We start from the raw sequence: 12299 nt of genomic DNA, 5'->3' as shown, positions 1-12299 counted from the left end.
CTGCTAGTTGTCCCCCCCACCTTCCCGAGTTAGGACTCTCTAGGGAGAAGACTATTAAACCCATTTAAGTCTGTGGTGCAGGTAAGTCCCTAAGGCAGTGGTTCTCAAACTGTGGACCATGACCCCCAAGTGGGTCAATGACTTTCAAGTCTCCTGAGCCAAGGCTTACCTCCTAGCAGTGAGAAAAAGAACAGAGAGGGTAAAGCCACCACATTCTCTCCTCCTGCCACTCGTGGCCCCATCCATTCCAAAGGGCTGGGTTTACTCCCAGTCACTGGTTCTGTAGGGGTGAAAGGACGGCCTAGACTCCTTTTAATCCCACATCATCTGCCACCCGTGGCGCCACAGCAGCAGGTCCCAAACGTAGAGTAATTTTAGAAGTGGATCCCTCTCTGGAAAGCTTGAGAACCGCTGCCCTAAGGGATCACACATCCGTGTGCTGTGAGCTAAAGGATGTAAAACTGCCTCGACTTCGGCTGAACTGGCAGAAACTTGCTGCCCGGTTTCTCCGTCCTCTCGTCTCGTTCCTGCTCTTGGGCTTATCCCGCATGATGAAGTTCTCTATCAGTTTGAGTTTCTCGTGCTCTTCCTTCAAGAAGAAATCGACCAGCACGCTCTTCTCCTTCTTGATCTGCTCGCTGATATCCTTGGGGATGTCTGGGATCATCCAGTCAACCAACACACTGAGGAACATCACCAGGTTCTGCCATTAAAAAAAAAAATAGGAGAAAAAGGCATGAATGGTAGTTACCACAGTGATAAAAGTCATAAAGCACCAGATGCAGAAACAGACAACCTGTCCCCATCCCTTCCACTGAGTCAGACCACTGCTTGGTCTATCAAGGTCAGTACTGTCTATTCTGACTGGCAGCAGCTCTTCTGGTCTCAAGCTGAGGTCTTTCATATCACTTACTGATTCTTTTAACTGAAGATGCCAGGGAATTGAACCTGGGACCTTCTGCATGTATAGCAGATGATCTACCACTGAGCCAGAATCCATCCTCCCCTTAAAATGGATGACAACAGATAATCTAGAGTAGGGGTGTTGAACTCATTTGTTATGAGGGCCGGACCTGACATAAATGAGACCTTGTTGGGCCTGTGGGAGACGGGAACCGGTTGCTGCTTCAGATTAAGGTCCCCTCAGCGGCCGAAGAGGAAGGGGGTGGGGGAACTGAGGCCATGGAAAATTAAACATAAAAAAGCGGGATTTTGGCGAACCCGGGATTTGATTGGTCCCGGGTTAGCCAACCCGTGAGGCGGGAATTTGGGGGCAGGGGCGGGACTTTCCTGGGTGGGCGGGACGATCTGGCCACCCTAGACCCTGCTGATTTTTTTTAAAAAACCCTTAACTGCATATATAGGTGTCTGCCTAGGAAGGCCTGTAGCCCATAAAAGTTTATGCTACAATAAAAACATTGGTCTTTAAGATGCCACAAGACTCTAGTTTATCTTTAAAGCAAACATTTCCAAACTGTTGGAACTCATCCCTTGCTGAACCCAGAACGACTATAAAACCTTACCATTGGGGGATTAATTCTATAAATTAACACTCACTGAAAAAGTGCATCCTAATCATGCCCATGAGGTAGCTAACTTTGAAGTTCCTCAGTTCTTCTGCTAATAAGCTCTTGAACTTTTTTAGAAATTGGAATATGTGTTTCCAGCCTGAATTTCCAGTGAAATATTTCTGCCTCGACCACATCAGCGGCGTCACTAGGGCGGGGCCAAGGGGGCCATCGGCCCTCCCCCAGAGCATTGTCATTGGCCCCGGGCACTGACCCATGGCCCCCCCCCCAACAGGAAGGGGCTGGCCCAGCAGCAGCTCCTCGAAGGCGATCTCCAGCGGCACGGCCGCCACGGAGCTGCTGGGGAAGATGTCCACCCGGCCCCCCGCCAGCCGCCCGGCCCACCAGCCCTCGTTGCCCGACACCCGCACCTCCCACGACACCACCGCCACCCGCTCGCCCCGCCGCAGCGGCAGCTCCTCCGCGCCGCCCGCCCCCTCGAAGTCGAAGACGGCCGTCGTCCAGCACCAGCCCGCGCCCCCCGCCGCCTCACCGCCCCCTGGAGCCCCCGCCATGGTCGCCCCCAACGCCGCCAGCCCTTCATGCGCCCAGCCCGGCCCCACCACAGGCCCTGCCCACCGAAGCAGCGGGGGACGGGGGGACCCGGCGCTCGCGTTCGCCCTGCCTGTTGCACCTGCCCACTGCGCCTCACCGCTGCTGCTGCTGCTACTGCGGCCCGGGGGCGTGTCCATGCTCAGCCCCCTAGGCGGCAGCAGCAGCAACACCTGCTCAGCCCCCCCCTACTCCTGCCGCCGCCACAGGCCCGGACCAGCCAGCCCCCGGGACGCCGCCACTGCCGCCGCCGCAACTGTCAGCTGGTGCAAGCCGCCCAGGGAGGAGGGGGCGGCGCCGCCGCCCCGGAGGATGCTGGGCCTTGTAGTCCGAGCGCACCCTGCTGGGGCGGAGCCTCACCATGTGAAGTGGGCGGGGTTGTGTGCGGAGGGGGTGACGCAGCCCTCCAAAAGGGGTGATGCCCAATGGGGGGGGGTGACTTGAATCAGTTACACCCCAGGGTGCAACCCACCCTAGTGACGCCTCTGGACCACATCAAACTTTTGTTAACAATTTGTCTGCACTTAAGCCTCCATTGCACAGTTTGCCACTAGAGGAAAACCTACTGTGTCCACAACACTTTGATCTAGTGGTGTTAATGAAATGATTTGGTCTAAACCGTTGTGATTTCGACTGGAAAAGAAATGCTTTTGAATCAGGTTATGTTGTAAAAGTGAGGTAGGATTGTTTCAAGAGGGTACTTCTAGACAGGTTCTTTAAATGGTATGCACAACACATTTGAATTTTTAATTTCAGATACTGCTACGTTTTCACACAGCACTTGCCATTTTTTTTGTTTTCTCTCAGTTTTGTGCCATATCTCTATATTGTCAAAAACATGACCTTACCACAAAACCAGACAAAAAGTGGTTTCACAAAAAATGGATTAAACCTTCATTTTTTTTTTTAAAAAAAGGACAATGCTTGCATTTTAAGATGGCTGAAATTTAAAAAAACCCAACCATACTGTTTACCACCACACTTGACAATGGTTAAAAAACCTTCCTGCCTGAAATGCAACCCCCCAATTCTCCATCAGATACCAGAAAGTATTGAAGAGTCTGTCATGGTGTAGGTGTTATGTTGAACCAGGGCTTTTTTGTAGAAAAAAACCCAGCAGGACCTCATTTGCATATTAGGCCACACCCCTGATATCACAACTGTTTCACACAGGGCTTTTTGTAGAAAACCCCCAGCAGGACTCATTTGCATATTAGGCCACACCCCCTGATGCTGAGCTAGCTGGACCTGCATTCCTGCTCAAAAAAAGCCCTGTGTTGAACTATAAACTGCTGTGTATGCGATGGCAGAGTAATCAAACTGATTTCCCACAGCCTTTCCTCGCTCTCACTCTCCTCTTTTCAGATGGGCTTCTGTTGGATTTCGCACAAGCTGCCCCAAGGCTGCAACTCGCTCCTCCTCTTTTGCACAACAAACAAGATCCTCTAAAAATCAGTTTCTCTTTGTCACGTGAAAAAGGTGAAGGTGGTTGCAGCCCCGGGGCAAATAGCATGAAATCCGACTGAAGCCAACTGACTCCATTCAGAAGGGCATGATTCTGTTTAGGATTGCCCTGTGAATGTTGTGCTCTCAGTATTGAGGTTTCTTCCAAATCCTGGCCTTTTTAACAGGTTGTATAGAGATCTAGGGACCTGGAGCTCCTCAGATCTGAGGTCCAAGCCAGACCATTTTGGAAGCCATTTTGGATGTTCAACTGAGCTTGTCAGCTGATCAAAACGGGCTCAATATCAGAAAGCCGAGAGAGTCCAGTGCACCACTGAGCATTTCTAGAGTTCTCTAATAATTCTGGCTAACATGAAGGCAAGAAGTAAGCTCATTTATGTCATTTTAATCAATTCTCTTTCATATTTCCACTCTCAGCAATAGAACTTCAACTGTATAACTGCTAGATGAAAAAACAAAGAATATAATTTATCTCTTTTTTTAAGTGGGACCTGCAGCCTACTTTCCTGAGGCAACAGAGGCTGGGGACTCTTTAAGGACCAAAGGTCAAACATGATTATATACATGTGTTGCAGGCAGCAAGCAATGAATGAGTTTATTATATGCAACGGCAAAGTCAAATAAAACAGATCCTACCTGAAAAATAATGACAAAAGCCAAACGAGCAGATAAAACAGCCCAGTATTGCTTAGAAAATTCATACTGATTTTCAGACCAGGGTGGTTCTCTGTAATCTTTGAATCTGTAAAAAAGAAGCTGTTGAGTTAAAGGCACATTTGACAGCAACACCTTCCCGGCATTATGCAGAGGAGATGGAAAGTTACTGTCTTCTAACTGCTAGAACACTTCTCCACAATGCAGTTATTTATGCAATTAGCAGAATTTAGTTTTAGCATCAGTTCTTCGGTTTTCTCCTGACACAATGATAACAATGAACATGCATTGTTCAAGGTGATTTACAATCTGTGAGCTCGATCCAACCAATGTAAGCACTTTCATCCTGCTGATTTCAGTAGAAGGGACTGAACTGCAGGAAGTCAGTGGGAGTTAACAGTGCTCCTCTTTGGCCAGATTTCATTTTTTTCCCCTATTCACATTAGTAAGGATGCAGTGGTTACACACTGAATGCCGATTCTCCCATTATAGGAATGATCCATTCCACGGCAAAACACTTTTAAATCCTATTTATTCCCCAAAGAAAGTCAGGAATTGATGCAACGTAAGTGCTTAATTCAGTTTAACTGTGCCCTGTATTTTACGTGCAGCCTAAAAAAACCTAATGCATTCACGAAACACACAAACGTGTCTCACACAGGCCTGGCTGAGATTCTCGCTCAAGTATACGCTCGCTGGCAATTCCAGGTTGGTTGCTGCATCAGTAGCCAACTTGACTTTAACTCCCAGCCCTAAATCTAATAAATTGATCCATAGCATTCACACACTGGAGGAGGGTTTGCCTGAGAAGGGATTCATTTTCAATTTCAGCTAAATCAAAAAATGATTTATTTTTTTTTGCTCTGAAAAAACCATTATGCCTAATTATATGCCACAGACCAGTCCTGTTGCAATGTTTATTTAGAACAAATGCCAGAGAGTTCAGAGGAGTGCATAAAATGTTGCCTGACCTATTCCAGGAATGCACCACTGGGGAGTGTTTGAGCTTTGTTATGGATTCTATTTAAGATACCTTAATCTCGGGTAAGGCCTGGAAGGGGCAAATTCAGTCTGATTGTTGTACCATCATTGATCTGAAGAGGCTACAAAAGTCTAAGAATAAAAGAGGTCAGCCTTTTCCCAGCATATTTTCCAGGGACAGAAATAAAGATTATTATTTTTTAATTCACAAAGGAACTTTCCATGATCGTGCACTTCTAAGCTAAGGGCCAAACTGGCTGTGATGTGGGGAACACTTGAAGATTTCCAAAGCCATTTTTCCTAGCTGCTTCCATGTAGCTGTAGGGAAGGCAAGAAAGACAAAAGAATCCTTTCTCCATGGGTTCTTTTGCCAATCAGTATCTTCTAACCCACTTTCCTACCCCATTGCAAGGGAGAGATACCCTGGTTCCACATACCTTTTCCTTATCTGGAATGAAAACAGCTGGAAGAAGGGGCTTTAACAGACCAATCAATGATTAACTCCGCTATTGTCATAACTGAAAGTTGCAATCAAAGTCGAAAATGGTTTAATGGAAGCTGATTAACTAGTATGCACTCCATCTTTGGGGAATGTTACCATATCCACCACCATTTCACAAATGAAAACAGGGGCACCCTTGTCCAATCAACAGTTCTTACTTTCCACCCCATAGGCTCAAATGCACACACTACTATACATTAGAACAGATTTTGAGTCCAGTGGTACCTTTCAGACCAATAAAAGTTTATTCAGGGTATGAGATTTGTGTGCACACACAGTTCTTTAGGCACACTTCTTCAGACACACGGAAGTTCATACCTTGGAAAAACTGTTGGTCTTAAAGGTGCCACTCTACTAAAAAAACTGTTCTACTGATTCAAGCCAACATGGCTACCCACCCAGATATACTACTATACATTACTCAATGCTCAACTATGCTATTTTTACCTACTCTTCAATAGCCTACCTTGTGCTGGCTTATTACCAAAGAGGCTATTATTTTTGGTTAAAGATACACTTAAAAAACACAACCACCACACATTGTCAAGGCTGACAGCTCAGCAGACTATCACCAGCTGCAGAGTGTGAAGAAATGGACTATTTGTTTCAAACAGACACCTTGCAATAAGAGATGTGATGTCTTCCATCCTCCAACAGTACTATCCAAAACAGACTAGAACTCTTCTAAGTCCACTTAAGTCAGTAGGCCTACAGAGGTGTAACTCTGTTTAGGATTACACTGCAAATCTCTCCCCAATGCAAATCAGTGACAACGATTTAATGGGAATGGGAGGGGAGAGAAAGTGATTGCTGGGCTCTGGTACATATGGACCATCTAGAAAAGCTAGCCATTGGAGGATAACAGCACACTTCTCACAAACACTTGTGCCACAGTTAATTTGTTAGCAACAGACAGCCTGGTATTGTATAATGCATTGGATTAGGATCTGGGAGAGCCAGGTTGGAACCCCCATGCTTTGACACAGAAAAGGTATTGGTAGGTTTGAAAAACTGTCTCTACTATCAAAAATATACATTTTAAATCCCCATTCTGCCATGGAGGCTCACTGGGTGACCTTGGGCCAGTCACATTTTCTCAGCCCAACCTGCCTTACGGAGTAGTTATTGCAAAGGTAAAATAGAAGAGGAGAGAATGATTTTGTGAGCCACTTTGGGTCAAAAGTAAGGTATAAATAACAAAAATAAATAAATAGCATGTGTGGTATGAGAAGCAAAGACAAAACGGGTACATTTGCTAGAAATATGGCACAGATACAAAGAGCTGGGCCTGAATGAATGAGGGAATGTTCAGCAAAGGTACATAGGGATTGGCCCATAAAAACATAACCAACGGTCTACCCCATCACGCCACGGTGATCCTAGGATCTCTTAGAATGGTTAACCACCATTAGAACTTGATCGCTGTCTGAAACCTGATACTAGCACATGTAAATGTTTTAGAAATTGTTTTTATGTTTTAATTGTTGTTTTATTTATTTTGTCACAAAAATGTGACTGTGTGACCTTAAAATGGTGAGCCGCCCTGAGCCTGCCTTTGGCGGGGAGGGCGGGATATAAATCAAATAAATCTAAATAAATAAATATGCTGCAGAGGAATGTACCCAAGGCTCTATGTCTTTTATCCAGTAATCCTAAATGGGTCTACTCAGAAGTAATCCTCAAGTAGGGACTGCAGTCCTACTCACTCAAGTAACCTTAAGTCAGTGAAATCATTGCAACAGGTAATATCATCGTAAGTCATAAATTCATCAGTCGATGCTCGTTAAAGCGGCTTTACCTGCAAAAAGATACCTCCTGTTCAAAAGGTGAGTTCTCTGGCTGGGTTCCAGCCTTGAAATGGCTGACGTTGAAGTATGACAGCGTGTGATTGATGAAGCCATTCATGGTCCCATTGTTACTGTATGCATACTGATAGACAAGGCGTGGAATGAAATCAGAAGTGACAGAAATGACAAAGGCCTGGGAGAAAAAGAAAATCTTTACCATGCGGGCCCTGCATATATCTGCAGTGTCAGCTTTCAAGTCACTTTAGTGATGCAGAGGAGGACGATCAGAAAGCTCTGCAGGCACCTCCCCATGGAGAAGCTGCTTTGTGGCTGGAAGACAGAGCGAACCAGTTAGGCATCCAGGCGCCGTTTCATCTCCTGAGCAGTTTAGAAGAGAATTCTGCCAGAAATGACCCCCCCTGGACAAAGTTTGAGTTGAGGACAGGGCTTTTTTTTGTAGCAGGAACTCCTTTGCACCCCTGATGTAGCCAGGGCTGGCTCGCCCACTAGGCAAACTAGGTGGTTGCCTAGGGCACTGGGAGGTGGGGGGCACCAAATTGGGCTCTCTCCCCCCTGGGTGCCCATGGCAAATGCCTAGTTTGCCTGCCTCCCTCTCCCCACCGCCACCCTCCTCCCTCCCTCTGCAGCGCTGCAAGCCAGCGCCACACTCCATCTCCGTCCCCATTCAGTCAAGCCAAGCCTGCTCCTTACCAGTTTCAACGTGGCTGGTGTGGCTTTTAATGCTTTGAAGGGCCCGCAAGAAAAGACTTCACTACCCCTCACTTCCGGGAAGGAGGAGTAAACTCTCCTCCCGCGGGCCCTTCAAAGCATTAAAAGCCACGCCAGCCACTTTGGAGCTGGTAAGGAGCAGGCTCAGCTTGGCTTGGAGGGGGAGAGGAAGGCAACGGTCAGTGGTGCTGGCTTGCAGCGCTGCAAAAAAGAGGAGGCCGGGGGTGGCGGGGGGCGGAGGATCAGCCTGGGAGGGTGGACGACTGAGCTTTGCAGCACCGCAAACGGAAAGAGGGCGGCCACAGTGGGGGGGGGACGATGGCCGCGGCGGAGGCAGTGGCCACGGAGCCTGCCTGAGGTGCCACGTGCCCGCAGGCCAGTGTTGGATGTTGCCAATACTCCAAGAGCTTACAGGGCTCTTCGTACAGGGCCTACAGTAAGCTCCAGGAAGATTGGCTACCTCAAGGGTGTGCGGCCTAATATGCAAAGGAGTTCCTGCTACAAAAAAAGCCCTGGTCGAGGGGCACCTTTAAGGCCAGCAAAGTTTTATTCTAGGTATGAGCTTTTGTGTGCATGCACACTTCTACTTTAGACCAACACAGCCACCCACCTGGATCCACCCTCCACCAGACATCTGGATTTGGCATAGGGCTCTGGCTGGTTAGATGCCATTTGGTAGCTGCCTAAAGATTCTGGTGGCTTTGGTGGTCATTTTTCAGGAGTTTGGGTAGAGTATTGTTGGCTTTTCTTTTTTTATGGATCCTGGATGGATTTTTACCATAAAGATCAGTTCACCTGGAGAAAATGGCTGCCTTGAAGGGTGGACTCTGTGGCATTATACCCCACTGATGTCCTTCTTCTCCCCACTCCCCAAATCTTCAGGTATTTCCCAACCTGGAGCTGGCAAACTTACACCCACCATATGCAAGGGCACTCATTGTCTTGGATAGGCAGCTGAGCTCTGGGGTCAAGTCTGAATTTGTTCCTTTCCATAGGGTAGTTCTAATGGTCACCACTTCCTCAATGACAGCTTCTGCTTTTGTTTAATTCTTTCTATCCACCTACTATAGGACCTCACCGGACAAACAGAAGGGATTATGAGGCCTGTTTGTCTCCTTGAAGATCCTGTTTTCCCTGTCCTCCTGCTCCTGCCAGTAGTCAAGCTGTACTCTTTGAGAGCCTTCCCAGGGATGTTGATGCATCTGCGATGCCATGTCACTTCTGCTCCAGCTGGGTTGCTGTGGGGCTACCAGGAAGCCACAGGTGTGTGTGCATAGGTGAGCAGATTTAGGTTGGAGGGCCACTTTTTGAGAACTTAGCAATTCTGAGCCATTTTACACAAACCTGTATCAGCGTGCCTGACATGGCCCCCATGGTTGCAACCACAGCAGTAGAGATTAATGTGGTTCATCTTGACACCATTTTTACATCTGATGCAGGCAGTGAATGGGCCTTGCAGAACACTCCAATGTGAGATCTTTCAGATTTTTGCGGTGTGAAATGGGAATACCTGTCCATCAGGAGAAGTGTTGGAAGGAAATTTTGTGCTGCGTTGGAATTGGGGACCCAGGAAAGTCTTACTCCACTCATGGAAACCTTGTCCATCAGCAGAAATTACCATTGGATGCAAGCCAGTCTGCAATGTCAACTAACGAATACAAACACTCTTGATGTATAGTACATGTATCATAAATTTATGCCAGTTCGATGCTCGGTTACTTCCACTACATTTCCAGCCAATCCAAGAACCTGCATTTCTTGGCAATTGGAGAGACTTGGATTAGCTAAATCAAGCCCTCTATTTCATGGCATGTCAATACTCACATTAATTATGACTGAAAACTTTCCAATGCCACTCAAGATGTTAAACCAAATTCCTGCAACAGAGGACAAGTCTTTGTTAAGAGGTTTTGCTTCCAGTTCTCATTGCTCACTGAATTCCAGTCAACCTCCCGCCTTCCCCTTCTTTCATCCGCAGTGCTTAAAATAAACCCCTCTTTCCCTACCGTCACTCCAAATTGACATGCATACCAATATCTTTTGCTCTAACCGCATCTGGCCTTCTTAGTTCAGCGACAAACTTTTTGGCATCCAGCCGGACCTCGATGACATTGTTGAGCAGAGCGAAAACAGGGGCCAGCGGAAAAGAGGCAACGAAGAGCGTGACAAAGCCAAACTGGATGACTGGAAGACATAAGAGGTTTGCTCTTAAGATCCTTTGGCAAGTCAGAGACTAACAAACAAAGTCTGCGTTGAACTTTTCCAGAGATGGAATATATTGCTATATTGGTATATGTCATATCTACTCTGAACTTAAATATCATTGCAACACCCTATCTTGAAAGTGACCAGTCTTCATTACAAAAAGATCAAATTGTAAGATTTAGCCGTATTCCTGAGAATTCTTGCAAAACACTTAAGGAACTCAAATGTGAAGTTGCCCTTGCCACAAGTCAGTATGCTATGCCTGCTTCTCAGAGGAGATAAAAAGACCTCACTTCAAAGTGCAGAGAGCACAGCAATGGCACCAGAGCCCAGACCAACCCACCACAGCCCATCAATCACCACACAGTGTGATAACAATACCCTTGTGAGAGGCAGAGATGGAAAGAGTTGCCTCAGTCTTTTGCCAAGCAAGAGGGATATAGGCACCAGTGCAGCAAGAACAGAATACACAGTTGTACAGTCTCAGGAGGCATTTCTGTCATCTCCCCAAGCATTCACTGGGGCAGTGCATAAAAACATAAGAGAAGCCATGTTGGATCAGGCCAATGGCCCATCCAGTCCAACGCTCTGTGTCACACAGTGGCCAAAAAAATCCAACAACAGGCACCATCAGGAGGTCCATCAGTGGGGCCAGGACACTAGAAGCCCTCCCACTGTTGCTCCCCTCTCAAGCACCAAGAATCACAGAGCATCACTGCCCCAGGCAGAAAGTTCCATCAATGCGCTGTGGCGAATAGCCACTGATGGACTTCTGCTCCATATATTTATCCAATCCCCTCTTGAAGCTGTCTATGCTTGTAGCTGTCACCACTTTCTGTGGCAGTGAATTCCATGTGTTAATCACCCTTTGGGAGAAGAAGTATTTCCTTTTATCCGCTCTAACCCAACTGCTCAGCAATTTCATTGAGTGCCCCATGAGTTCTTGTATTGTGAGAAAGAAGATATTGGATTTATATTGGATTTATATCTCGCCCTCCACTCCGAAGAGTCTCAGAGTGGCTCACAATCTCCTTTACCTTCCTCCCCCACAACAGACACCCTGTGAGGTGGGTGGGGCTGGAGAGGGCTCTCACAGCAGCTGCCCTTTCAAGGACAACCTCTGCCAGAGCTATGGCTGACCCAAGGCCATTCCAGCAGGTGCATGTGGAGGAGTGGGGAATCAAACCCGGTTCTCCCAGATAAGAGTCCGCACACAGGAAAGGGAGAAAAGTATTTCTTTCTCAATCTTCTCTATCCCATGGATAGTCTTGTCACCCCTCTATCATGTCACCCCTCAGTTGACATTTTTCCAAGCTAAAGAGTCCCAAGCATTTTGACCTTTCTTCATAGGGAAAGTGTCAACCACTTTCCAGTTTAATCATTCCAGTTGCCCTTTTCTGCACTTTTTTTCCAATGCTATAATATCTTTTTTGAGGTGTGATGACCAGAATTCTGGGAGATCCATGGGTGAACCCACCACTCTTCTGTGGAAGAGTGGGTGACCTTGGGCCACTCAAACACTCTCACCTAACTTGTCTCACAGGGTGGTCAAACTCATTTGTTAAGAGGGACAGATTTGACATAAATTCATTTTGTCAGGCTGGGCCTGTGTGCCATAAAAGGTCATGCCAGATACTGGAGAGATAAACTGTATAAAGCAGCAGCTAATAAGCTTTGATTTGGTGTATCCTCACTGCAAGGCCCCATGGGTTGGAAGGGGGTGTGAAGGAAAACCTACAAGGATGGACTGGAGAACCAGCAGTGCAGCACTGGGCAGATGCTTCCATACTGCTTGACTGCTGCAGACAAGGTTGTTCGATCATGACTCCACCCACTCCACTCCCCAAGCAGTCTGCT

At 47.1% G+C, this 12299-nt stretch overlaps 1 protein-coding gene across 3 annotated transcripts in view; it reads right to left on the bottom strand.

Moving 5' to 3' along the window:
• Positions 1–314: 314 nt before the first annotated feature.
• Positions 315–12299, bottom strand: part of ANO2 (anoctamin 2) — a 178070-nt gene continuing 166085 nt past the window's right edge. The window contains exons 21-25 of one of the 3 annotated variants that reach the window (XM_060254361.1): positions 10269–10421; positions 10062–10114; positions 7520–7701; positions 4221–4326; positions 315–703 (exon numbers count right to left, since the gene is read on the bottom strand). In XM_060254361.1, the coding sequence (XP_060110344.1) occupies positions 425–703; positions 4221–4326; positions 7520–7701; positions 10062–10114; positions 10269–10421 (773 nt within the window). In that variant the 3' untranslated portion in view covers positions 315–424. The remainder of the gene's footprint in view (positions 704–4220; positions 4327–7519; positions 7702–10061; positions 10115–10268; positions 10422–12299) is intronic. The other 2 variants (XM_060254362.1, XR_009556199.1) reach the window with 2 other exon arrangements.

This window comes from Heteronotia binoei, chromosome 14 (assembly GCF_032191835.1).
Source record: "Heteronotia binoei isolate CCM8104 ecotype False Entrance Well chromosome 14, APGP_CSIRO_Hbin_v1, whole genome shotgun sequence".
Classification (NCBI taxonomy): Eukaryota; Metazoa; Chordata; class Lepidosauria; order Squamata; family Gekkonidae; genus Heteronotia; species Heteronotia binoei.
Note: the sequence above shows the minus strand (reverse complement) of the source record. Positions and strands in the feature narration are given on the sequence as shown.